The sequence below is a fragment of the Podarcis raffonei genome, chromosome 8 (genome assembly GCF_027172205.1).
Source record: "Podarcis raffonei isolate rPodRaf1 chromosome 8, rPodRaf1.pri, whole genome shotgun sequence".
NCBI classification, from domain to species: Eukaryota; Metazoa; Chordata; class Lepidosauria; order Squamata; family Lacertidae; genus Podarcis; species Podarcis raffonei.
Genome location: NC_070609.1, coordinates 33692476 through 33720043, shown reverse-complemented (window position 1 = coordinate 33720043; position 27568 = coordinate 33692476). Strand labels below are relative to the sequence as shown.

General features: G+C 48.0%; 1 protein-coding gene across 1 annotated transcript in view; it reads right to left on the bottom strand.

The window, feature by feature from the left end:
- The window catches only part of FNDC5 (fibronectin type III domain containing 5), a 32567-nt gene extending 6000 nt beyond the window's left edge, over nucleotides 1–26567 (bottom strand). Inside the window, exons 1-5 of the mRNA XM_053399074.1 lie at nucleotides 26357–26567; nucleotides 10918–11033; nucleotides 9364–9562; nucleotides 7938–8030; nucleotides 1250–1383 (exon numbers count right to left, since the gene is read on the bottom strand). Of these exons, the coding sequence (XP_053255049.1) occupies nucleotides 1250–1383; nucleotides 7938–8030; nucleotides 9364–9562; nucleotides 10918–11033; nucleotides 26357–26453 (639 nt within the window). The 5' untranslated portion in view covers nucleotides 26454–26567. The remainder of the gene's footprint in view (nucleotides 1–1249; nucleotides 1384–7937; nucleotides 8031–9363; nucleotides 9563–10917; nucleotides 11034–26356) is intronic.
- Between the last annotated feature and the right edge of the window lie 1001 nt (nucleotides 26568–27568).

Below are 27568 nucleotides of genomic sequence, written 5' to 3'. Positions count from 1 at the left end.
AATGGAAACGGTGCCAGAAGCCTTTGAACTGATTGCTCAGGGAAATGTTAACCCCTCCAGGGTTCTGGCCAGCGCCTACAGAAGCACTGAACTAAGATAACTGACTTGGCACATATTGGCCAGTCCACCTAGGAGCTGGATGTGAGGGTTTGTATATTGTGTCGGGCTGTGGTCTTGTTGGTGTCCGCCCAGGTGCCTCCCTGACTGAGCTGTCAAAGGTGGTCTCTGGTGTGGTGTGGAGACTCCCAGGACACTAGCTTTGGGGGTCTTCAATATCCATATCAATACTGCCTTGTCTGGGCTAGCTCAGGACTTGATGGCTGCTGCGACAACCAGGGGGGCTGTCTCAGCACATCATGCACTTGACATACTGCAAGCCATACTCTAAATATAGTTTTTACTTTAGAGAGATGGAGAAGGATCCAACGGGTGTTTTTTTTTTGGGGGGGGGCTGTTGATTATCACCTGGTTGTTATGGGTAAGGTTTTGCTGTGACTTAGGTCCAGCCCACACATGAGGCAGGGTGAAGGAGCCACCTGAAGAGAGCCAGTGTGGTGTAGTGGTTAAGAGCGGTAGTCTTGTAATCTGGGGAACCGGGTTCGCGTCTCCGCTCCTCCACATGCAGCTGCTGGGTGACCTTGGGCTAGTCACACTTCTGTGAAGTCTCTCAGCCCCACTCACCTCACAGAGTGATTGTTGTGGGGGAGGAAGGGAAAGGAGAATGTTAGCCGCTTTGAGACTCCTTAAAGGGAGTGAAAGGCGGGATATCAAATTCAAACTCTTCTTCTTCTTCTTCTCGGGTGGCAGAAACCCCTGAAGCAGCTCCCCTGTGGGCACACAGCTCGCTCCACCACCCCTGCCAACATCGGTGTCGATTTCCAGAAAGATCTTGAGAGATCTCACTGAAATCTCGCAAGATATTGAGATCTCACATAGTGCGACTATCGCCCCAAGCAAATTAAACAGAGACAAAAAAGCAGGAAGCAGACACGCCCCCCCAAGGCGAATACATCTCAATTTAAAAGTAAAACTTTAAACTCAATTTAAAATAAAAAAAAAAACAGAAGGGGCATGGGACCTTAGCAGCCACCAGGGTATTTTTGAGGCTGCCATGGTGCCCGTGGGCAGCACTGGGCTGGCTGTGTGTTCAGAGGCAGAACATGGACTTTCAGCTCCAGTCAAAGCAAAGGCTACTTTTAGAGAGGTTGGTTGCCTTGCCTCTCCCTCCCCCATTCCTGGCCCTTCTCACCTTGCTACGCAGGAGGCCCCCGCTCTGGTGTTCGGGGGTGCTGTTTTCTGAGGTGCTCTTGGTTTTCTCCTTGTTGTTATTTGGTTCGTTGTCTTTGATGATGTCGTACTGCCTGCAGAACAGGGCGATCACCCCTGAGGGGGAGAAAAAGCATCACAGGTCCCTCTGCCTTCCAGAAGGGCAACCAGGAGTATCGCCTGAGCACCATTTGTTCCTGCGGCAAACCGTGAACCGCCTGGGGCCCTGCCCAAGGAGCTGTGGCTGACTCAGCTCCCTTAACCAGGCCAAGGTCTGCAAGGAAGTGAGTGCAGCTGCAAATAAAAGGTAGCGTCTGCCAGCTCCCATCTCACCCCAATCCATCCTGAGGTTTAACTACATGGAACTGTATTTGTGCAGAATGTTCCATGTCATTCCTTAGTTGTCTCATTAAAAATGTAGACCTATCTCCCCCAACCTGGTGCCCACCAGATGTTTTGAACTACCACTCCCAACAGCCACAGCAGCACAGCCATATGATGCTGGGGCTGAAGGGGACTGTAATCCAAAGCACCGGGAGGGCACAAGGTTGACGAAGGCTGCTTCAGACCTTCTCAGGCTGTCTCTTTGGTGTTATTCTGTCACGGTCTATTATTGGCATTTGTACATATTTTTATATCACAACTGAAGAAACAAACATTATTCCTCCCCATCAACTGAAAACAAAATAACTGGGACAGGCATGATGGTGACGGAAGTGTTATAAAATATCAACCACATTAGAGGGAGTGAATATGAGGGAAATTATTCACTCCCTCTATCTCAGGCTGTTTTGTGGAGTCTTTAGGGTTCTGTCAACATTTCTGATAAAGTCAATTATTGGCAGATTAAAAGCAACCAAAACACAGCAAATATGAACATTCCATGGCATCACAGCAGCTCAACCAATAGCACCAGAGGCTTCATGGCCACAAGGGATAATACAGCAAAGGCTCTCCAGATAGCTAATATCTATAGTTGCTCAGCTTGCACCAGTGAGTTGCCCATCGGGATAGACTAGCAGTAGCCAATATGGTTGCCCTCCCAGCCACCCGATTATAGGCCATGCTGTCTGGGGATGATGGGAGTTGTAGTCCACTGCCTACCTGATATACGTATATGCTCTGGAGGAATGATTTCAGGTGGCAAGTCAGAGGGTGGGCTGGCTTACCTCAAAGGTTACACAATGCTGTTTTAAGCAAAGTAGTTTTGGAGCGTCACTTGTGTGAAGGGGCTGGAAGGCAGCACTGTCTGCTAGCAAGCAAAAAGCAGGTGTCTGTTTGGCAGGGCACACACGCAAGGGTGGGGAGGACAGTGGAAAATTCCTTCATCTCAGAATCCAGGCTGGGCACCGGTGACAAATGGAGGGGATGGCAGCATTTCCCACAACAGCCTCTGTGCTTTAGTGTGCTTGAATTGGCAGGCTTTCTGCTTGCGCGTTGCAAACACGATGTGACGGCTGTAGCAGGAAAGGGCAGCAGTGCAAATGACCCATCTCTGCCCCCGTAACATGCTCTGAAAAGAGGACACGTTTCTACGCTCTTGGTAAAGACTAGATTCAAGAGGAAATGCTGCCTTGTGCTTGTAACCGAGGCCTTGGTGCTGGTTCTCCTCTTTGAGGAAGGCTTTTTTGGAGAGATTAACATGGCCAAATCATCAGCCCTGCAACTCAGTTCAGGGGATAGAGCATCCTTCCTCATCCTGCTGCATCAGGTCAGATTCCCTGGCCTACAATTCCCATCAGACCCAACAGGCGTCACATGATGCTAGGACTGATGGGAGCTGTAGTCCAAGACCAGGTTGCACCAAGATTGTGTAGGATCAGCTCAAAACATCCCTGCAAAAGTAGAGCATTGGTCCAACCCTCTGCAATGCAGGAGTCTCTTGGCCCAACATGGGGCTCAAACCCACAACCCTGAGATTAAGAGTCTCGTGTTCTACCAGCTGAGCTATCCAGGGAAGTATTCCATTCCAATAAGCATGTTCCCTCCCATGATATTCATGCAGATGCCTGTCAGCTCTGGATTGAAGTGATGGTGAGCCAGCCTGGAAGCCAGACCATCTGATTTGGAAACCCCTACAATACCAAATAAGTGGAAGGCTGATAGGAATGGAAGGGGGAGCCTTAGATTTGTTCCTTCTGCCTAAGCTCTCAAAGCAATTAATAAGTTATTGCAGAATATGTCAGCTTGCAAAGCTACTTCTGTAGGGCTGGCTGTTCAACAGCTTTGTTTTGTACCCCTCTGTACACATCTTGTCTACAAGAAACCAGAAAGTCCTTTGGCCAGGAAGCTGGAGAGTAGGAAGGGAGAGGCAAAATTCGTCCCCAGAGAAGGATGTAAATTATCCCGTTTGCTGTCTCATTGATTTGCTGGCCTGCTTGCTTCACCTGAAACGGCCCTCCTTCCCCCGTGCTTCCAGCGAAAGCAATTGCAAAGCTCCCTGGCAGAGTGTTTCTGCTTTTCATAAATGTTTCATACTGCAGAAGGGGCAAAAGCAGCTGTCGATGGAGCTAGGGGGCTGAGCACAGAAAGCAAACAAGCCTGAGCTGCCTTTTGCATTAGCTCGTGCTTGGCAAGTCCCAGCTGGCAGGAGAAGGCAATGCAGAAGCAGGATGAAGAGGAGCCACTTCAGAGCTTGCTTTCAAAATGCCAGGGACAGGTGAAGCTAGCAGGGAGCTGGGTTGCTGTACTACAACTGGGAGTGAGAGCACTGTGGGTCCAAACACTCCTTCCTCTCTCTTGGCCTCGACCTCTGCTATACTGGGGAGATGATGAAAATAATCCCATTGGACTATCTTACCGAGCTGACCAATTTATTGTTATATGCAACCCTACCCTCTCATCCTAGGGTGATGTGACATCCAGCCCAGTGAAGGAGGGGAAAGCCCCCCACTTGTCTCCATGGCAACAGAGCTCATTGTTGAGATACAGATGATGGGCACTTGGCTGAGCAGCCCAGGCCATCATCTCGACAAACAAACTGGTCTGACAGGTTTCCTCTTCTAGATTTTAGCCTCTCATACACAACATTACAGATCTGAAGGGACCTACTGTATGTCTACCACCCAGACTGACTCCTTCCTGAAACCTTCAACATTTTTAAGCCTCCTGACTTGTAGGCAAGTAGGTTTTGCAATATCCATTCTTAAGTGAGCCATTTGTGGGAGGGGTATACAAGAGCACAACAAGCAATTGTTATTCCACACTTTCCAGCACATTTTCTCATCACTTTCCTTACAGCAAAAGTCCTTTTATTTGGGGGTGGGGTGGAAGCTATAGGAGGAAGCTTCCTGAACTGGTCAGACCAGTCCCTTTGTCAGTGTAATGGCCTTAGCTGCTCAGCTAAGTATCCTGCATTTACATCTGAAAACAGCAAGCTCCCTTGTCATAGAAACAAATGGGTGGGCCTTTCCCCACCTCTCCTGGCTGGATGCCAGGGTCATCCTAGGATGGAGAACAATAGGCCAAGCGGCACTGTGTGGGGGTGAGTTTGGCTGGGCTGGAAGCTGGACAGAGGGGCTTGTCTTGCTCTGTGCTGAACCCAAAGCTGTGGCTTGGGGCTTCCCTGGAAACCTAAAGGAGAGGCAAGATCTATGGAAGTGTTAATTAATTAATTAATTAATTAATTATACCCCACCCATCTGGCTGGTCTTCCCCAGACACTCTGGATGGCTTCCAACGAAATATTAAAATACAGTGCTTTGGGCCCCTCCATCCTATACTCAGGTTGCATATATATGTAAATAAAACCATATATCCTAAATACACTGCAGTCTCCAATGACCTTCATTGCACCCTAGGTAAGTGCAGGCACCCCTGGAGTCTCTTGCCACTTGGAGATTGGCCAAGGTTCAAATCTCCACTCAGCCATGAAGCTCACTAGGGACCTTGGGCTGGTCACCACCTCTTGGCCTAACCTACCTCACAAAGTTGTTGTGGGAATTAAATGAGGAGGGGGGAAACCATGGACACCACCACCTTGAGCTCCTTGGAAGGAAAGGTGGGATAGAAATGTAATTATTATTATTATTATTATTAATAATAATAATAATAATAATAATAATATTAGGACTTTTTATGATTGATCTTTGTAAGCTGTTTTGCTCAGGGAACATTTATTTATTTTTGGCTAAGGAGGTAAAACAGCCTGATATTCAGTGCTTTTTCCCTAGAAAAATAGGTGCTGGTACTCACCATGAAGTTGTTACAGTATGTGTCACGCATTTTAACAACAATGGGGAAAAGTGCCGGTACCTTTGAGTATCCCCTGGAGAAAAGCACTGCTTATATTTATGCCCATTCTGCAGATGGAAGGTGGGCTGATGTTGAGAGTGAGAGATGCCTGAGGCTACCGAATTTGTTCATGGCCAAGGCAGTATTTAAACTGGGGGCTTATCGCTCACCCCCTTAAGTCGGTTCCATGCAGCCTGCTTAATGAGCATTCAGCCTGGCTTGTGTGCAGAGAGATTAGGCGGTGGCAGCTATTGAATGATAATCCACCTTGTTATCCTCCTCTTTCCAGTGCATTTCCCTATCATGGTCCTTATCCCGTCCAATCTTTCCAGGTGGAGGGGAGGTTTTGTTTCACAAGAGCTCCAGATCAGTTTTAATTGTGCAGCCTGATGTGACTGAATCCCACCAGTAAACAGTGACTGTATGGGAAACGGCCTTAGACAATACTCTGCATTGGCTCGGGGAATTATTCGTCAATATGTGTACACCTAAATATACAGAGCAGTCGATACGGATGGAAGAAGAGAGACAATAAAGAACAGGAGTCTCTGGGCATGTGCAGGAAGTACAGGCTTCCTCACCTACACCACACATCTGGGTTTATAGGGGGTAAAAATGTGAGGATATGTGTTCAAGGCATGTCCAAGCCTTCTGTTTTTACAAATGACTCACACTGGCAACAACCTGCTGGCAAACTTGCAGAATTATAGCAGAAGGGGCTTGAATATTTATGGAGACTATAAACTAGCACACTTTTATTTATTTTGATAGAGCAGGAACCATTATGGGATGGTGGGGAGTTGCCCCTCTAACTTTTCCATATGCAGTCTTTCCTTATGACATCTCTTAAGAAGTCTAAAAAGAAAAGCCCAGCATGCCCAGTATTGCAAGCTAATCTTAATTCCAAAAGCAGACCTTAGATTCAACACAAATTACATTCAACACACATTTAAAGCACGTTGCTTTCCCCAAACCAAGGAAGCATGGTTCCCCCTCGCAGACCTGCAATTCCCAGTACCCTTATCAAATTCCCAGGGTTCTTTGTGGGATGTTCTGTGTTTTACATGTGTGTTGGATGTGCTTTGAATGTCCTCATAAACTGGTCATACATCAACACCTACAGTTCTATGATTCTGTCACAGAGGGAGCAGTTTTGCTTACAGGAAAGTTTTCTTTTTGTCTCTCCACGCCTGCCCTCCCCCTCAATTCCTGGTAGTAGATTTTAAGAGGATTGGGGCTTACTGCCATTCTGCTGGTTTATGCTCTAATAATGCTTCAGGCCATTTATTGTTTTAACAATTCTGTCATTTTAACAGGGGGTAGTTAAATAGGCACTCTAGTAAAAAATACTAATAACACAGAGAAACAGGAGCGGATTGCAAGGCAGGCATAGGGTGACAATTTACACTTGATTTGTCTGTTTAGACTTCTTCAGAATTTCAGAGAAGGCACATAGTGAGAAATCTTGACTGGCTGGCAATTTACAGTGGTACCTTGGGTTAAGTACTTAATTCGTTCCGGAGGTCCATTCTTAACCTGAAACTGTTCTTAACCTGAAGCACCACTTTAGCTAATGGGGCCTCCTGCTGCCGCCGCACCACCGTAGCACGATTTCTGTTCTCATCCTGAAGCAAAGTTCTTAACCCGAGGTATTATTTCTGGGTTAGCGGAGTCTGTAACCTGAAGCGCATGTAACCTGAAGCGTATGTAACCCGAGGTACTACTGTACAAGACTCTGATGGGACAAATAAAGGCAAAAGAGTCTTGTGGCACTGGGGAATATCCAGGGAGGTGAGTGGCTATTGTGAAGTTATTTCATTTCCTAACAAGTCCTAACCCCAGGGACTCAGCTGTTTCTCAGCTAAAGAAATAGCTGTTTGAATGTGCACCAGATGGCGACAGAGAGCAGGAAATTTTAAAACGCTATTTTCCATAGAGATTTTTTTCTTTTGTTTTTACAATCTAACTTCTGACTTTTTAAAATAGATCCCCCCCCCCTGTGTTTAGATCCACCCCAGGAAACAAGCTGGGTAAGAGCACATTGGAAACACAACAAAATCTAGAAAGATAACAACCATACTTGTGTGCAAGCTGGTAAAATACTAATAATCTCTATACTTGATTATAGTCGAACCCAAGCACATGCAACCCAAATAACTGCTTATTCTTCCTCATTCATCCCTCCCTCTGACCTCTTTCCACTGCAGTCGGATCTGTGTTCAGTTTTAGACTGGAAACATAATTGGGGCAGCAGCCTCTCCTCTTGTACTTTTTAAAGCATCCAATGCACACAGGCGGGGACATATTGTGAAAATGATTGCCTAGTTATGTCCCCCTGTGCACACGTCTTCAGGGTCTTTTTGTGTGCACAAAATTCTCTGTCAAAAACCCCCAATACATGCATTTATTTTGCATGCATTTAGGGGACTTCTACTGACCTGCCCACATGAACAAGACCACGACAATGATGAGGATCTCCCCGGCTCGCAGCTGCTGGTTTTTCTCTCCCATCTCCTTCATCGTTACCTCATCTGCACAGGATGGGGGAAGAGAGAGAGAGAAAGAGAGAGATGGCAGGCAGACCTTAGCTCCATTCCAAACCTACCCTCACAGATTTTTGTTACCCTAAACAAAGAATTGGGCAAACAGTTGACTTGTGAAGCACGGCTTTCGAGTACGCAAGGTATCCCTAGGTGTGAGGACCATGTGGCTTCCCCCAATGTACCTCTGAGCCTCTGATAGCAGCCTTTGCCAACCTGGTGGTGTCCAGGCATTTTGGACCACACCTTCCATCGCCCCGGCAGCAGCATCCTGTGGCATTGCAGAGGCTTTTTAGATAGACACCTCTCATCTTGGAGAAACAAACCGTGGCACCCTCAGCCCCTCCCTCACAAGGAACCTGGTCAAGGTCTCCCCAGCTATGAGAAGATATGCTGTGCTTCTATTTAATTCATAGTTATTATTTCTACATGTGTATAAACAAACGAAAGCAGATCTGTGGCCTCTTTTTGCGTGATGTATAAGTGGTCATCCTGTCCTAACTCAGAGTAGACCCCTTGCTGGCCCTACGTCAGTCATATTCTTTCATTTTACTGGGTCTGCACTGAGTAAACCTTATTTTGGTACAACCCAGAGGATTTCAGAATGTTCAAGGTTTTCTCACACTTGAGTGATGAGCAACTTCTACCCCCTTCTGCCTTGCTGGGTGCTAGGTCACTCATTGTTATCCCACCCCCCCTGCCCCCACGCACTATTCTGTTCCTCCTTGCTGTTTTCCCAGCCACCAAAGTGATTTTTGCAAACCTGGAAAGGCTGCTGTGGTGCCTGATGTGGGTGAATACCACCCTAGCCCTTTTGCACAAATCCACACAATGCAGAACCCCCCCCCCCAATACACACGCAGCAGCTTCGCCTTTTGTTCCAGCTGGGCAGGTGCTTGAAAAGGCCCAGTAACCCAAGGGCTGTATCATGGACCTGGCAGGTCGCAAGGCAGGGCTGATGCATTCCCTCCTGGGCAGAGGGGTTGGCAGCAGCAGCAAATGTTGCACAGCCCCAGTTTAGGCCTTCCAGCTGCTTGCTTCCACTTCCCAGCTGTGCTGAAAGAAGGATGTTCATCTAACCAGCTAGAGGGCCCTGGAGGAAGGGGCCACAGCAGTGGACACCCTCCCCCTGGAAGAGGCAGGGTGCACAAAATGAGAATTATCTCCTGCTGGCTCTCACCTTCTTCTGGTACTCCATCCCAGCTGACAGCAGTGGCTCAGTGGGGTCCCTTTGCCACTTCTTGCAGCTCCACTTCACTGCCCTCCTGCAAACAGTGCCAGTTGTCTCCCACCTCCCGGGGCCTACAGCCTCCTCCTGACTTGCCTTTGTTTTTGGAAGCCAGTTTCTCCGCTTCCCGGGGGGTCTTGAAGTGGACTGGTTCGCTGGCTGGACTCTGGCCTTGGATGCTGATGGACTGGACGTGCACAATGTACTCGGTGTCCTCCTCCAGGTCCCAGAGGGAGCACGAGCGGGTGGTGGTGTTCACCTCCTGGATGAAGCGCAGCATCCTGACATCCTTCTTCTGCAGGTGGAGAAAGCAAAACACCCACATATTCCAAAGGGCCAAATGAGAAATGGCAGCAGCAGGTACCATGGTTTAAACAGAGCCTGTCCCAATCAGAGGCGTAGGAAGGTCAGGTGGTACCCAGTGCGGAAAATTTATTGTCACCCCCCACACACATTCAAATTATTAAAGGAAAGAAAAATAAGATACTTAGAGTCGCAAGTGTTGTTTTCTGGTTTATTTACTGAACATTGTGAGCATAAACAGCTTTGGCTTACTGGCCCAGGAGGTCGTCTGCAGTGCCCGTGTGCCCCGGAGCCCAACCGCTGTTGGCAGGGGCTAAGGCCACTGGTTCAAGGACCTGTCTCCCAGCTGCTTTTGGTTCCTATGTTTTTGCAAGAGCTCATTGAGACACAGTTTAGTGACTGCTTTCGACCACTATCCTCTCCTCTTATCAGGGTGGTTGAAACAGGAAGCAGCAACCTACAGAGGCCGCCGCAGTGGCCCAAAAAACCCAACCGCTGCTGGCAGGGGGCTAAGGAAGCCTGCCTTGGCAGCACCAGCCCTTTCCTTTTCTTGCCTTCGCCCTGCCCCCAGCCCGCAGCTGATTGGCCAGCTGGGTTGGGGGTGGGGCGAAGGTCCCAAGGCAAGGAGGGAGGCATCTGGGACCTGGGGAGCCCCGCCAACCTCTCGGAGAGGCGCTTCAATAAGTTTATTTTTAAAATACTTATTTTCTCCAGTTTGTCACCCCCCCTCAGTTGTGGCACCCAGAGTGTACCGCCCCACCGCATACCCCTTCCTATGCCACTGGTCCCAGTCATATGCTTGCTGCTTTGAAATAACTCGTTTTTGCTCACAGTACAAGGTGTCAGAAGACCTTTAAATCCTGATGACAGGGGAATGTCTGAATAGAATGAGGGAAGAGAGAGTCATTGCATCTTTCTGAAGTTTGATTGACAAGGAAACTCTTTAGGCAGTGAGTTGCATCAGCCTCTTAATTACTGTAACAGTTTGTTCAGCTTTTATATAAATTTATTCAGGTTTGTGTATATCTTTTATTTTTAGATCCGTCAAAAATAGGAACTGAAAGGGAATGCTGTGATTTGCCAGGGATAGTCAGAATATTTTTTATTTTATTTTTTGTCAACTAGTGCTACTTTTATAAGGCTACGTAGTTCTCATTGTTAAATTCTTGTTTTAAGATCCGATGACTAGAAGCAAGGAAACAATTCTGAATCTGAGGTTGTTTCCAGACAACCTCTTTATTGATTCAACTGCACAAAGTTGCTGGTAGGTTAGACAACATTGGCTGTTTATTGAACCTCCATTCTGATCTTGCAAAAAGTCCAGTTTTAAGGGATTTTGCCACCTACCTGCTGGGAGATGGCAAATCCTATGACCACCTCTTCTTCCAGGACGTCCCAGGTCACAACAGCTGAGTTGGCTTTCAGGAGCTTGACTGTGACATTGACTGGAGCGGAGGGGCTGTCTGCAAGGAGAGGGAGATTCACATCACATGAATGGAGAAGATGCTTAGCAGGAGAGAAGGAAGCTGGAAGGACTTCTTCACACCACACATGATTAGCTAATGGAGTTGACTGTCAGAAGAAACATAATAAATAACAACAGCAATCTATGGCTTTTTAAACTGCGGGGGGTTTATTGTTTTTATTTGTTACTGTGTTAAGCATTTTTGTGTTTTTATATTATAAACCGCCCTGTGATCCTCATCTGAAGGGCAGTATTATTATTAGGCACTCACTCCCACCTGAAGGAAAGCTGATGGTTGCTCATACTGGGGTGGTTTGGAGAAATGCAGAAGAGAAATTTGTGGAGGCAACATGTCTGGATAGCTAGTACCCTTTACAGATAAATGGAACCTTAGTATTCAGAGGCCATGCATTGCAATGCTTCTGGCCAGTAGCAGTGGAACTGTATCAAGAAGCAATCACTGAACAATTAACTCCCATGGAAACATCACCTGTAGTCTCCCTAATAAATGATGCATCTGGCAGCTTTGCCCAGGACTGTTAAGAGACACTCCAGCAAGACCTCTGGATGCATTAGCCTTCTTCTGCACAGACCCCTCCCAGTCTTACAACAACACCTTAAAAGATTGGGAGAATGTAGGCAGCATGCTTTGAATGAAGAAGAAGAATTATGCAAGTATAATGGTGATGAAGACTCTGCCATGTGTGTGCATGGATCTACATATGCAGCACAGATAAGCCCCTAACCAGATAGGCGCTAGGAAAAACACACTAGTTTACACATTAGAATATGCCCTAGGGAAAGGATGGAATGCAGGCAAAGGCTGTTTTTTGTACATTTAGCCTCACAATAGTCCTAAGAAATAGGTAAGACTATGGGCTTTCCATACCTCATCTTATTGTGGATTTCGTCTGCATGGTGCTCCCCTCTAACTGTTACTGTCCCAAGCTTTCCCCTCCATATATCCAGAGTGTCCCTATATGCAATTGATGCAGCTCTCCTATATGAATTTTCAAAGCAAAGGGGATCTCTGGATTTAGGGAGGAGCAAGTGTGGGACAGCAGTAGCTGGATAAGAACGTCACACGGGCAAGGAGGCACAAGGGATTCACAATATGCATAAGGATGAGATATGGGTGGGTCCTGAGATGTAGAGAGACAAGTGAATTCACCCGGAGACAGGAAAACTCACTTGAGAATCTCACATGAGGGGGTGGGCAAAGGGAAGCAAGTAAGAAGGTATCTTCTTCCCCTCTCTCTCACTAACTGCATTGCTCTAATTCCAAAATTATACTGGAGCAAGATATTTAGTTGCCATTGGAAAGCCCAATCCCAAGTGAAAAGCAAGATTCCCAGCAGGTGTGAGGAGGCCAGCAAGAAACTAGCCAGTGGCCCTTTCGCTTACCTAGAGCCTGTCACTGTTTTTGATCATAGCTACTCTTTGGGATTCGGGAGGAATACAAGGTTCTTAGAAAAAGAAAAAAGAAAGCACATATCTAGTTATAGGATGCGCATGTCCATTTCTGCTACAGCTGTCTCATCACTGCCATAAGCTTTACTTTTAAAGCATTACTTTTAAAAATAAATAATCGTGGATTAGAACTTAAGTCTTCTCTGAACAGCCAACTGGATGGATGGGTGCCAATTTAGCAGCTGCTCCTTTGGCATGCAAACAGCAGACAAAAGGGATTCACAGCACAATCCCGCACATGCCTACTCTGAGTAAGTCCCAATGAGTTCAGTGGGGCTTACTCCTCCCAGGTCAAGTGGGCACAGTCTTGCAGTCTCGGCATGACTGCAGCTGCATCCTGCTGTTGCAGCTGAGCTATCCCAAGGGCAACCAGCACTGGAGCTCAGCTCCCATCCCTGCTGGCCGCTCTGAAGGGCCAAAAAGCAGCAACCTTCCTGGCTGCAGTTGAGAGCCTTTGAGCTCTGGGGCTTCCTAAGCTGCACTTACGGTAAAAGCAGCAAGGGAGCACAGCGGAATTTGTCTCAAGGCCAGGCGGTGAGGAGTTTGTAGGTCACTTTGTTCCCGTTCTGCAGGGTGCACCCCCGACATTGTAAAAAGCTTAAAGACTGCAGAGCCTTTCCAGAAGGGTCAAGGGATGCTGAAAGCTTTTTAGCAGCAAGTGAGAGTCACGGATGGTGGTGCACTCATTGTGGAACTTGCGCTGCGCCCATTTGCACTTCACCTTCCCACACACTCTATTCATACAGACACACAACACTCATGCAAACACACACTAGCACCCACGCAGTCCAACAGAGAAGTCAAAAGCCCTCCCACCCAAGAGATTTGGAGGTTTCAAAACCTGCAGTCTCCAGATTCCTGCCTTTTGTTTTCCATTTTTTTCTGCAAATGAACAGGCATACTATGCATTCATTCATGGTTCTAGGCAGCCATAGGAAGCACCCTAAAAGCTTACTTTTATTTTGCACACACACACACACACACACACACCATTTGCTGTGGGTTCAAAGTGCTTCCCATATGTAGTCATCCTTGCAAGAGACCTGTGAGGGTGAAGAGTGTCCAGATCTGGGGGAACTTGAGGAAACAGGGCCTTAGATAAGGGCATCAAAGTTTAAGATGAGATTTGAACCCGGGGATCCTGCATCAGCTCACACGCTTACCAACTGGGGAAATTCAGGGAGGACTTTTCAATGGCTTAATGCAGATTAGCCAAAGGAACCTCAAATCAGAGTTGCCCTGCTGCCCTGCTAGTTACCACCTCCCAGTCTGAACAACTAGCCTCCTTACAGATGTTCCCAAGACATGGCGAGATGCCCAATTCCTGAGCTATCGAAGAAACAGGTGGCAATTCCACACCAAGCTGGGGATTATTCTTCACCAGTTTGGCTGCAAAGACCAAACTTCTGTGCCAAAGTGCCACCACCTCTAGGCTGGGCCCCTGGCCTGGATGTCCCTCCAGTCGTTTGAAGCTATAGCTAAGTGGGCTGGGCTGGGCTGCCTTTGTCTACTTCCAGGCGTTGCTTAGTGGAACCTGCCAGGAAGCTCTAAATGTCAAGATGCCATCGTGGCAGCTTTCTGTTCCCTGTGCCGTGACCTTTTCTGCAGAAATGAGAGGCGTAAGAACATGACCTGCAGTTCTGTTGCTAAGTTTTCTGATCTCTATTCACTCGCTCACTCACTCAAGAGCTGGAACCTGACCACCCCTCTCTCGCTCTCATTCTCTTTCCTCCTCTTGGGGCTGTGGGGGTCCTTGTTTCCTTCTTGGAAGTGGAGGTGTGGATATAAAAGGGTTTCCCGCCTTCCTCATGCACTTTGCTATTCAGAGAATTCTTTTTTGCACTCTTCTCTGTGGGGCTCCCACATTGAGAATAATAGCGCGCCAACTTTATGGGTTTTTTAGCAAGGGCTGAAAGCACTCTCCAGAGTGCCTTAGTGACAACGGTACACACAAAAATCCTGGGCCCACCTCTGCCATTTATTTGGACCTGGAGTCACGCAGAGGCCGTGGGAAGGAATGATGGATGGGGATGGATGCTGAACCACCTTGTCCCCCTGCCACTTTGAGAGGACAAAGCCCCCCTGGCAGTCTGGCCTTTTGTTCTCGAAAGGACAGAGGAAACTGCTCTGAGAACCACTGAGCAGCAAATGGGGCCAGAGGCACCATAATCTTAGGCCTCCAGCAAGCCATGGGTGGGTGTAGCTGGAGCCAGCAGCCAAGGTGGTGGGGGGTTTAGAACGCACTCCACCCCTTTCCCAAGAAGTTGATTTCTAAAAGAGGAAAGCACCAAGCACAGAGATTTTCAAGACTCTACAGTTCGGGGGGGAGGGGGAGGTAGGGCATTGTAGAAGCAGCCTTGTATTTTGCTTCTGAGCCCTAGGTTTGGTGGAGGAATTTGATGCAGTTCATATTTAAAGGCGAACCTACCCTAATCCACACTTTCCCAAACAACATGCAAACCGAAATGTAGCCACCCTTCGAAATTTGCACTTCTCCAAATTTTGTGGTGCCGTTCTCCAGTTGAGGAAAGTGGACAAAAATGCATATAGCAGCACAGAGTGTGCATTCAAAATGTAAGAGAAAATAAGATTCAAAAATGCATTCTCTCAGAGGAAATCACTTTGCAAAATTGTGTATATTATGCAAAATTGCATAGGAAAATGTGTATATCAGGGGAAATGGGCACTAAAAAATGCTGGTTAATTTTCATGAGGGTTATTATTATTTCTTAAATTGCAAACTGATATGGAAATGCAGAGACTTGAAGTGAAAGGGTGGAAAAATGAGAACCCGAGAGAAACCAGCTTTCATGCATCCCTATTTCTGAGAGAGGGGGAGAGCGAGTGTGCATGCTGGAGACTGATAGCACCTTATGCTATATCAGTTTAAACACACACACACACACACACACACACACACCCCAGGAAGAAATAGGTAGGCACCCTGATGAGAGTTCCTTCCTTCCCCACTGCCTGGCTTAGGGCAATTTGTGGCACAGTGTTGCCGCCTTCCCCCTCTCCCCCTCTAAGCCACCCAGCCATGCCCTGCCCCCTTTGGTGATCCTGCCTGCTCTTCCCAGAACAGACTCCATTTAAACGCCTCCTTTTAAACTTCTTCCAGGACGTCTCCTCCCCATTATGCACAAAGCTCCTTCCTCTGCATGTAACTCTGCTAGCTCCCTGTTGCTGCTGCTTCCTCCAGCCTTTGCTTGCCTTCCTTCATTGCCTCCTCCACTGTCACATTTCCAGATTGCAAGGTCCTCGGGGCAGCAATCTGTCAGTTTACCCATGTCGCTTTGCAAAGGGCCATTTTTCCAGCAGGGTGCCACTCTTGGACTCTGCACCCACCACTCACTGTTGACGTCCTTCTGTTTTGGTTGGGAGGCTGTTGCCTGCTGGCTCAGAGGCCCCCTTTCCACCCACATTAACAAGCTTTGCATCAGCTTGCATGTTCGGCTCTAATTAAAGGAATCAGTCCATCACCCTCAGGGGAGTAGCTTCTAACAAAGTATTTGGCAAAAAATTGCTAATTTGTCTGAAATGGCACTTATAAAATAGATTCTCTTACTAGAATGTCTACTTTCTGGCCCAGGAACTAAAAATCAATCATCCCTGTTCCTGAACAAGAGAAATCACTGCTAATGAATCTTGTCCTGTTTCTATTTGCTCCAGTCTTAAGCAGGTTCATCTCAGAGTGAGTAAGAAGAAGAAGAAGAAGAAGAAGAAGAAGAAGAAGAAGAAGAAGAAGAAGAGTTTGGATTTGATATCCCGCCTTTCACTCCCTTTAAGGAGTCTCAAAGCGGCTAACAATCTCCTTTCCCTTCCTCCCCCACAACAAACACTCTGTGAGGTGAGTGGGGCTGAGAGACTTCAGAGAAGTGTGAGTGGCCCAAGGTCACCCAGCAGCTGCATGTGGAGGAGCGGAGACGCGAACCCAGTTCCCCAGGTTATGAGGCTACCTCTCTTAACCACTACACCACACTGGCTCTCTGAATAACTGAATAAAACAGTTTTGGGCAATGTGGTGTCCTCCAGATGTTTTAGACCCCCCCGACCTCCATCAGCCTCAGCTACCAGAGCTGACTGGAGCTGATGGGAGTTGTAGTCCAAAACATCTGGAGGGCACCAGGTTGGGAAAGGCAGAAATTGCCTTCTTTCTTTTTCTTCTGTCTCCACAAGCAAAACCACCCTCCAGATGTTTTCAGACTACAACTCCCATTATCCCTGGCCATTGGCCATGCTGGCTGGCACTGTTGGGAGCTATAGTCTAGCAACATCCAAGGGGCCATGGCTAAAGGCCAGATTGAATTGTGTATTGTCTTAAGAAACTCACATGAGTTTGCAACTAGTTTTCTGCTGTGTAAAGGGGAATGCATTCCGCTAAGTAAAGGAACTTGCTAGCTCATTAGGAAGGATATTAATAAGCAATATATCCTCTCCTGCCACCCTGAACATTCCCACACTAATGTCTTCATTCAATTGTCTTTATTTTGCCTTTGAAGGTGGAGCAAGCCTGCTCAGTTCAGAGGGACTTACTGCAAAGGAAGTGTACATAAGTGTAGTTACCCTGGAATGATACTGAGATAAGGCAACTAACTTCTCAGATAAATCCCTCAGTTAATTTGCCCCAAATCACTAAAAACCAGCTCTTCTTCATTTCATTTATCCCAGTTAAGGTCCCAACAGATCCCATTTCAAATCAATTCAATTCCCCTTCAATTATCCATATCCGTTACCCTTCAAATCATCTCTAGATTAAAACATCTAAAATTCATTTATTTCCCCAAATTCAATCCGTCTGGGTAACCCAAATGTTTCCTCAGTTCAATTCCCCTCCCCAATCAATAGTCCACCAGAAACATTTGGGGCGCTTAGAAAAAGATCCAGGGCCCATCTTGTCAGGAATGTGAAATGAAGGGGCAGGAAGCGATAACAGGTGTGAGGATGTTAAAGGTAAAGGTAAAGGTACCCCTGCCTGTACGGGCCAGTCTTGACAGACTCTAGGGTTGTGCACCCATCTCACTCAAGAGGCCGGGGGCCAGCGCTGTCCGGAGACACTTCCGGGTCACGTGGCCAGCGTGACAAGCTGCATCTGGCAAGCCAGCGCAGCACACGGAAACACCATTTACCTTCCCGCTGGTAAGCGGTCCCTATTTATCTACTTGCACCCGGGGGTGCTTTCGAACTGCTAGGTTGGCAGGCGCTGGGACCGAACAATGGGAGCACACCCCGCCGCGGGGATTCGAACCGCCGACCTTTCGATTGGCAAGCCCTAGGTGCTGAGGCTTTTACCCACAGCGCCACCCGCGTCCCTTGTGAGGATGTTACAAGCCCTCAAAAACAATGTCCCTGTCTTCACCTCTGGGACACTGGAGGGAGGGAATGGCCTTAGTCCCAACTCTTATAATCTGTGATGAGGTATTGGGGGAAGGTATTGGGGAAATTAAAAGACGCCTGCTTCTTGGGAGAAAAGCAATGACAAACCTAGACAGCATCCTTAAAAGCAGAGACATCACCTTGCCAACAAAGGTCCATATAGTTAAAGCCATGGTTTTCCCAGAAGTGATGTATGGGAGTGAGAGCTGGACCATAAAGAAGGCTGATCGCCGAAGAATTGGTGCTTTTGAATTATGGTGCTGGAGGAGACTCTTGAGAGTCCCGTGGACTGCAAGAAAATCAAACCTATCCATTCTGAAGGAAATCAGCCCTGAGTGCTCACTGGAAGGACAGATCCTGAAGCTGAGGCTCCAATACTTTGGCCACCTCATGAGAAGAGAAGGCTCCCTGGAAAAAACCCTGATGTTGGGAAAGATGGAGGGCACAAGGAGAAGGGGACGACAGAGGACGAGATGGTTGGACAGTGTTCTTGAAGCTACGAGCATGAGTTTGACCAAACTGCGGGAGGCAGTGGAAGACAGGAGTGCCTGGCGTGCTCTGGTCCATGGGGTCACGAAGAGTCGGACACAACTAAACGACTAAACAACAACAAATTGGGGGAAGGAGGCTAACCGAGAGTGGCTACCTAGTGAGTCCATGGCTGAGGTAAGATCTGAACTGGGTACCAACTACCTCCCGCAAATTCAGCCCCTCCATGGCTCCCCATCTCAGTGTCTCTAGCCAGCTGAACTTTCCTTGGGCAAGTCTTCAAACCTCAGCTATGACAGTCAAATAGATCTGGAAATTTAGACTGGAGACTTGGTAAAATGGGACCAAACATTTCCATTAAAACTCAGCTTTAATAAAGACTCACAGCCCAAATGCAGGACACCCCTCCCCTTGACTGCCCTTCAAATGTGACATCTCTGTGACCATAACAATTCTGGATAGCACAGCAAGCAAAAATGCCTCTGATGTGGGCACATGTGAAAATAAAACGGCCTGAAAGCCTTGCTGCTGATCACCTCTGGTGGAAGCACATGTTTTGTGCTGTAAGGATAAGTCCATTTCACTTTACCTGCCCTAGGGCCCATTTGCTACACCACCACTCTAGAGCCTTTAAAGATTGTGCACAGTTCAGTTCCCTCTTTCATCAGCATCTGAGTAATGGGCAGCACTTCCACAGCGGCTTAAGGGACCAAGCCAGGGCTCACCACAGAGGCCTCAGGCCTGGTGTTATTACAGAGCTAAATCACATTTCCAAACTGTAAAAATGACTTAAATATTATCTTGGCCATTGCCTTGAGCAGACAATAGAAATTAGGGGAGGTGGGGAGAAGGACTTTTCCAATGAGGCTTCTGCTCCAGTCAAAACCTGCAAGTTCTCTGGCAGCATGAGTCTTTTCCCTACGGAGCCAGCTGCCAAATTAACTTTTTCATTCCCTTCTGGCATCTGCACACCCCTCATTAAATGAATCCTGCTCTTCTGTTCTTTGATTTTAGTTTATGGATAGGGCCAATAAAGTGGTGCAAATTAGCCGTGTGCCATTTGCCAAAAGATGGCTTATGAACACCTCGGGGAGTGAGGAAGAAGGCGATCACGTTGTGCACCCTGATTGCTAAAGTCACCACAGGGAAACTAAATCGTAGACCATCCGTAAGAAGACCGTTTGCATCCTTCCGTGTTTGCACAAATCACTCAAGCCAACAACAGGTTTGCACTGTGTTGGCTGTAACTGTTGCTGTCAGCAACCAATGTCTGAAACCTGGGCAATGATCCCTGGGCTTGATTAACTGCTGGGAAGGAAGATTTGAAATAAAACACTTTAAGGTGGCCACTTACACATCACCAAGGAAGTGGAGATAAATTGTCAGAAGGAGGAGACAGATTTGCATAAAATGGGCATATGTTAATAGATGCACATTAAGAAAATAATAATCTGCAATTTAGATAGAAATGCAAGTGGGAAAGTCTGTGTCCAGTTCAGTTTGCTGTCAGTACTGTTGGCAGACAGCTTCACGGCCTCTCCTGCTCTCTCTCCTTCAAGGCCCCCGCCCTTATGCTTCTTTATATATAAAATGGACTTGGACCAAACTGCACACCCACACCCAAAATGCAGAGGGCACTTTCAAATTAGAGGACTGCCCTCTGTGAAGGAGGAAACATGGGCAGCCCCAAAACACTGGGATTTCTGTCCCAAGCTAACACACATTTGTAAAGTAAAGCTGGGTTCTGTATAAATTATGGAAATGAAAGAAAGGGACATGGATCTACACATACAGCACCAAAGCCACACCCCTGACCATTGAACTCAGCTTCTTTCAACTCCTGGGATTTAAACAGACTTTGCCCGTGTCACTTCTGGCTCATCTTCACAACAGTAAAACTAAGAACCTGCTTGCTGGTTTCTGAACACAATATCAAATTTTGCACCATGTTCTTTCCCTCTCCCCACAGACTCATAGAACACACTCTCAGTCCTGCCCTTGGGCTTTGCATGCCATCGTAGAGCTGCACGGTGTCACCCAGCCAGCTTAATGCCCACTGGGAGCTCCATAAGCTTCCTGTTTTGCTGTCTGTCCTGGAACTGCAGAAAGAAGGGGATTGTCAAGCACCTGGCTGGCAGGCTACAACAGATGGCTAACGGGTTGCCTTCAGCATGGTGGGGCGCAAGTGTCGTCGGAGGTTGGGGGCAGTGCTTAATTTCGAGAAACAGAAAGGTTCTGGGGTTCAGTCCTTGCCATGTGCTTTGGACTGAAATCTTGCTCCTGAATTCTAAGAGAGCAGGGTTACCCTGTAGCTGTCCAGTGCTGAGGGAGAGGTACATGGGCAGAGGTAACTTTCATTATGAAAGGTTTGTTCCTATCTGCTTTATCAAAAAATGGTGAATGAGGGTGACATGCTGGAAGAAGGGTGCCTGCACAGAGCCACATTCCTATCCCTCTTAGGTAGGAGGATTTTTGAATGGCACATGGAGGTGGCCTTATGGTTAGGCAGAAGGAGAGCAGCCATCCTGAAGGGATGGATTTTGCACACTATGAATGGTGCTGATGTGGGATAAGTTCCTGCTGGCTTGTGCTACATGTTAATTGGGAAGCAGGGGGCAGGCGGGGGAGAGAATGCCATTTGGATGAGTTCATAATGTACACAGTAAAATGTTTGTGGAGGGTTTGTATGTGTGTCCAGGAGGGCACAGAGGAGAAGAGGAAATCAGCTAAAAACCGAGTCCTTTATTTCATCGCATTCCTTTATTCAATCTCAGCTGCTTGAATCTGAGGTGAACTAAGGATAAGGTGAGAGGAGGAGGAGGAGGAGGAGGCCATGGCGTTGGTATGAAAAAGGAGAAATGGGTGGCTATTAGTATTACAAAGGACTTTTGGGAGAGGGTGTGTGTGCCACATCTTACCCACAGTCACCATTATAAGGACACCTTCATAAATCTCCAGCGGTGCCTCCCAGACAAAGTGACTTCCGGAGTCCCTTGCTCCTTCACAACAGAAGCAGTCAAGGACAACCGTGTGTCTGTTACGTCTACTTCAGCATGGGCAGCAAGAAGCAAAGCAGATGGGCATTGCCGGGGGGGGGGATGTGCTCTGCCTGGAGAGAGCATGTCACCCCATTAAACTAGGGGCGGCATCCAGCAGCATGAGACATGCTTGCCATCTGCATTGCTTTGAGGTTGCCATTTCTTTGCAGTTAGAACATGAGCAAAATGCATTTTTGCATGAACAGGAAAAGTCCTTTGGGTTGGACTTTTGGGTAGGAAATTGCTGGTCACTGGGCAGCATTTATCAGAACTGGACTTATTCTGCTTGAGACCCTGTTTAGCTTCGGAACCTGGAATGTGTGAAGCAACATAAGAGAAGAGGAAGCATGTGCAGAGTGCTTTTCCTAATACTGATTAAAGAACCAGATGCCACCTGTCTAGAATTGGGGAGAAGGGTAGCACAGGAAAAAATGTGTAATGATCATGTGACCTGTCTGTTTAGGAACTAAACTTGAGTCAGAATATTTGGGGAATTGCATTCATAGGCCTCACTGTGGAACTGAAACAGTCACATGCAGAATGGAGACTGTATCTGAGGCAACTTCTTCAAGCAAGTTCTAGTTGCATGAAGCTCTCCATGTGTTACATCCTCACAGACATAAAATCAGTTAGCAGAGACATCCAACTCATCCCAATTTGTGCCAACACCCCCTAATTCTAACTTGTGGTTATAGAAGTATGGTTCATTTGCATACTATATTATGCAAAATTATATGACACAACTTCACTATTCTGATTGCAAAATATATCCCAGTTATTTTCAGTGAATCTATGATGACTAGAAACTTGCTAGAGAATATGATTTCTTTAGATTCCAGGACCCAAAACTCTTCTGTTAAAATTTTGGATTCCATTGTGGTGTGAGGGGCATGGGATGCAAACAGACCTGCACCTTATTTAATGCACTTCCAATTTCAGCAGTTTTGAAACTGACTTGAATGTCATGAATTCCTTCCCCATCCCCATCCTCCAAATCAGGAGGGTGCTAAGAACTCTTTGCCAGTGATCCTTATGGAAATACTGTGTTGTAATGCTTGGGAGCCCCTAGTCACACTGCTCTCAAGTTTGCTGTGTGGGCATGCTGGGGGGTGGGGGAGAGGTCCACAGCTCACTGGCAGAGCACCTCCATTGTGTGAAGAAGGTCCAAGGTTTAATCCCTGGCATCTTCAGGTAGGTCTAAGAATGTCCCCTGCCAGAAACTCTGGAGAGCCACTGCCAGTCAGTGTAGACTACACTGAGCTAGATGGACCAATGAGTTTAGCTCAGTAGGGCAGGCAGCTTTCTATGTAGAGCATGAGACTCTTAATCTGCAGGTTCAGGCCCCACCTTGGGCAAAAAGATTCTTGCATTTCAGGGAACTAGATGACCCTCACAGCCCCTTCCAACTTTACAGTTCTATGATTCTATTATTCCTGTGCCTGTTCATTGCTGTATCGGCTCACAGAATCCAATTGATCCAGATATCCATGATCCCCTGAGTTAGATGCTTTTATCCACCAAAGATCACCCAGCCATGACAATACCTTCCAAGCTTGAGGATCATTGCAGGATAAAAGGAAGAGCACACACCATGGGCCAGTTTGCAGCCCTGCCTAAAGTACCAGGTAACAAGGGTGCTCCTGGGCAGAGACACTGATGTACTCTATGCCAAGACAGGGAACTTCTGTATCCTGACAGCAGTTCAGTTTTAACGTCCCAGTGCAAGGGACTCTGACAGCAGATCTCTCTTATCTGCACCACCAGGACAGCTTGCAAGAAGAGGGAATGGCTGAGCACTACCTGTATAGTGGCAGGAAGGAAGACTGCAGCTGATCAGCCCCAAGCAATCAGGTGGCCCAAGACACCAACAGGGGCTCTGCTGCAAGAACATTCATAGGCAGGGGGTGCTGCCAGGTAAAGTAAATGAAGCAGTGGGCCCTCTATGTTTCTTTGATTGCAGAAGGCTCACTGCTGGCCAAGGCTGCAGCCACTCACTGTCTTCTTTCCCCCAGAATGCATCTGGGCCCTGAGACAGAATGGCCCAGATGGCATTCTGGAGAAATGCAGCTGGTGGGTGTCTGAAGCCTCAGCCAGGGCTTTACTTTGCTTCTGTGTGCCCAATGCATAGAAAAAGGAGTAAAAATGAGAAAGTGATGTCAGTGGCTGTCAGTAGCTCCAGTAGGCTCTGACAGGCCTGGTAACTAAAGAAGCCACAAAGGCTCTGGGGCCTTGCGGAAACCAAAGGCTATGTGCCTGTCTGGCGCTGCATCATCTGCCTCTGTGCCTCTGAGATTGGTCTGCCTACTGTGGAGCATAGGCAGTATGGGGGTGGCGACGGGGGGCAGGCACTCCCCCAATATACCGCATTTCTGAAATCCTGTCATTAACATATGGTATCTCACCCACCTAGAAATATACTTTCCCCCTTCCATACTGCCACCCCCTGAATTATTTTTCAAGTGCCACAGCTGCTCTGGAAGTCAACCATCAGCTTTGCTCACCTGCCCCTGGCTCTTCAGAGTCTCAGGTGCCACTTTTGCACTTGACCTCTGCCTGCCATGGACAATGCAAGCTGCTTGCCTTGCTGGGCTCTGACACCAGAGATTGGGATGGTGTTTTACCCCACAAACAGATCCATTCATTGAGGTCAGATTCCATAACAACTCTGGCAGCAGAGAGCAGGAGAGGCTCTGCAGTAATACAGCACCTGCCTTAGCAGAACGTACACAGCCAAAATGAGAGATGGAGCATTAACTTGTGGAATATCACTGTTGTTTACAACTTTTCCAAGGTTTCATTTTCCTTATTAACAAAGCTGGGAGCAAACCTTGGCAAAAATTTAGTAGGGCCACTGTGGCTCAGGGACCAGATCTGTATTGTGGGCTACCAAGTGACCATCCCTGCTCTACAGTGTCTTCTCAAACCTTCACACTACCTGACCATTCCTCTGGTCCCGGGGTCACATATAAAGGCACAGGAGGCTCCCACCTTGCTGAAGCTAAGCAGGTCTAGGGCTGGTCAGCACTCGAATGCACGACTGCCTGGGAAACGTCTCTTCCTTGGATTCATTATGGAAGAAAGGTGGGATACAAATGTCAGTGTGTGTGTGCCTGCACACACAAAACTGCCTTTAATAAGGCAAGCCATTTCTAGGCTCAGTACAAGGTGCTGATTTTAACCCATATGGTCCTATGGAACTTGGGGTCAGGTTACCTCAAAGGCCACCCTATCCCTTACAAACTTGCACTGAGATCTTCTTCAAGGATCTCCTTCAGGTTTCTGCACCTACAGGGGCAAGGTACATGGTCAGCCTGAGAGGGCCTTCTTGTCACCTTTGGGTCCCTGGCTCTGGGATGTACTCTCTCCAGGAGTACTCGCCAAGCACTGAACTGGATGGCATTTGGAGAAATACCATTAAAAAAATATAGCACTTTAAACCGTTTTAATCTGGTTCCTAGTTGCTGCTGCTAAGTATTGTTGTTACAGTACTGTGTTTTTGTTTCATTTTTCAAAAATGTTAGCCACGGAGAGGTTTTTTACCTGCAGAAGAGTAACAGAAACACATCCACTAAACAAAGTAACAAGAGCCCCAAATTTTCAAAGCTGGAAATTTTCTTGGTCTGTTATTTGACAAGCTCCCTTTTCTGAGATGTAGTCCTCCAGAAATAATGGAGTTAGCAGAAAACTTGACCTTGTGGTCTACAACGCATCATCACATGAGCTATCAGCATCCACAGGACAGCTCAGGTCTTTCCAACAACATTTCTCAGTCTATGCATCTGTTAGTGAGGCTGCTGCTGAGCACCCTTCCGAGGCCCTGATGTTCTCCCATTGGAGAATTTCTTAAAGCCAGAGGCAAGCTATGAAATTACAAGTCAATACCTGTTCTTTTCACAAGACCTATTAAACTGTGCTTGTTTAATGGTCTGCTCCTCTCTCCTAGAAAGTAACTTAGCCTTAGGGAAGAGCAACTCTGAGATGGGTTCTCTCACAAGTTCAATCTTCACAGCCAATATTCCATACCCATAGCTCTTCTATCTGTGGGTTGAGGATCCAGCTGGTGGTTTTTGGTGGCCAGATTTGGCTGATCCCCATATTACCTTGTCTACTATGGTATCTGGACACTAACCTATCAAGGATGCTGTATAGGAGGGCAATTTTGAATAGAAGCAGCTATTATGTGGAATTCTCCATCTTGTCTCTCCACACATTTCAGGACCCTCCCTGGTCCTGCATAGGTCTCTCCCCCTGCCCCCACAAATAAGAAGACTCACAAACTAAGGCTCTGAAGAACCAAACATGGGACAGAACAAGGCCCATGTAGTTCAGGAATCAAATTCTAAGAGTAACAAGCCGCATGCCTGGTGCCGCATGAGCTGGTTCCATATGATCATCACAAATCATTTGAATTATAAGAAGGGGAAGTCACTTTGGCTACCTACTGGCTCCTTTTTCTCAAGCACAGTTGGACAAAAGGAATAGGAGGCTGGAGGTCAAGTCTATGATTCCATCTTACTGCAACAAGTAGGGGCTCCTTGAGACTCTGAGCATGACTAACAGCCAGTAAAAACTACACTGCCCTGCACTGATCCCTCTTTTTAAAGCAAATATCTTAACAGAACTCTCAGAGGTGCTTTCTTCACCTTTCCTTAATCATGTAACAATGAGTTCCACATGTTAAGCACACATCCCCCCTTTCCTTTGTTGATCCTCCTCAACTCTTCTGTCATTGGATGGTGAAGCCATTTATGAAGGGATGTTCAAACGTTGCATGAGAATACAACAGGTCTGGGAAGTTGAGGAGAATTTCTTTTCCAAGAAGCGAATGACACCCTTAAGGAATGGAGCACACAAACCCAGAGAACGGCGGAGGGGTGTGTGGAGGGAAGAGTGCCTACTACCAGTACCCATTCTTAATACCCCACCAAGGAACTGCTTCCCCGCTTACCTGCATCCGCCAGACAGAAGCCGGCACAGCTGAAATAAACCAGGAGGGCTGCATTGATGTAGAGAAGCAGTTGATCCATCCTCCAGAGCGGGTCCATCCTGCATCCACATGGGAATGGCTGTTTCAGCCCCAGAGGTCCCGATCCAACATGGGGAGGGAGGGAGGCAGGCAGAGAGCGAGAGAGAGAGAAAGAGGGTGCCCCTTCGGCTCCCCTTGGCGGCCGCCTCCGATCAGAGGGACGCCGAGGAGCCCCGCCAGGCTCCCGGACCCGGCGCGGACATTTCAGCACCACGGACAGCTCCGCGCTGCCGCTGCCGCCGCCGCTGCCGCCGCTTCCCGGTCCATGGCTGGCTTCTCCCGGCGGCAGCAGAAGGGCAGCGCCGACTTGGGGCTCCCGAGGCCGGGCTGGTCTCTCTTCCTGGGCCCGGAGAAAGTTTCTGGGAGGCGGCGTGAGGCAGCTCGGCTCCGCGGAGGAGAAGCCAGAGAGACGCGGCCGAGCAGCTCCTGTTCCCGCTCCTGATGGTGCTGCTGGCGGCGGCGGCGGCGGCGGCTGGAGGAGCCGTTGGGTCCCTGCAAAGTGCAAACGTGCCGCCAGTGGGCCGCCTCCTCCACCATCAGCCAGGCAGCTCCATCCAGGGGAGGCAGCGAGAGAAAGGATGGAGGCGCCCCCGACGCTCCCCCTGCCCTAACGACAGGCACGGGCGAATCCGGACTCGCCTGCCAGCGTCCCCGGCCCAAAGCACGCCGCCCTCCCCGGGCTGGGCGATTTGTGCTCCGAGATCCTACCAGGCGGGAAGCGGGGGGGTCTTCAGTCCCTCCTCCTCCTCCTCTTCCTCCTCCTCCTTCTCCCCTCCCTCATTAACCTTAATGGGAGAGCGACACTGTTTGAAGGGGAAACGGATCTCGCAGGTCATCACGTCTACACACACCAATTTTTAAAAAAGAGGGAGGGAGAGAAAGATCATTTATTTAAACCTTCCCCGCTGGAAGAGGTTCCGCTGCGTGTGTCTCGCTTGACTGGAGGGAGTCAGAGGCAGGGAGGTGAGGAAGGAAGGAAGGAAGGAAGGAAGGAAGGAAGGAAGGAAGGAAGGAAGGAGATTGATGGCTGGGGGGAAAGTGTCAACTCCCAATTCCCTTCCCAGTTGGAAGGATGTCCTCTAGCACCCTTGGGGAAGAACTGGACCTGCAAAGGGGTTGGGGGTGAATGTGGGG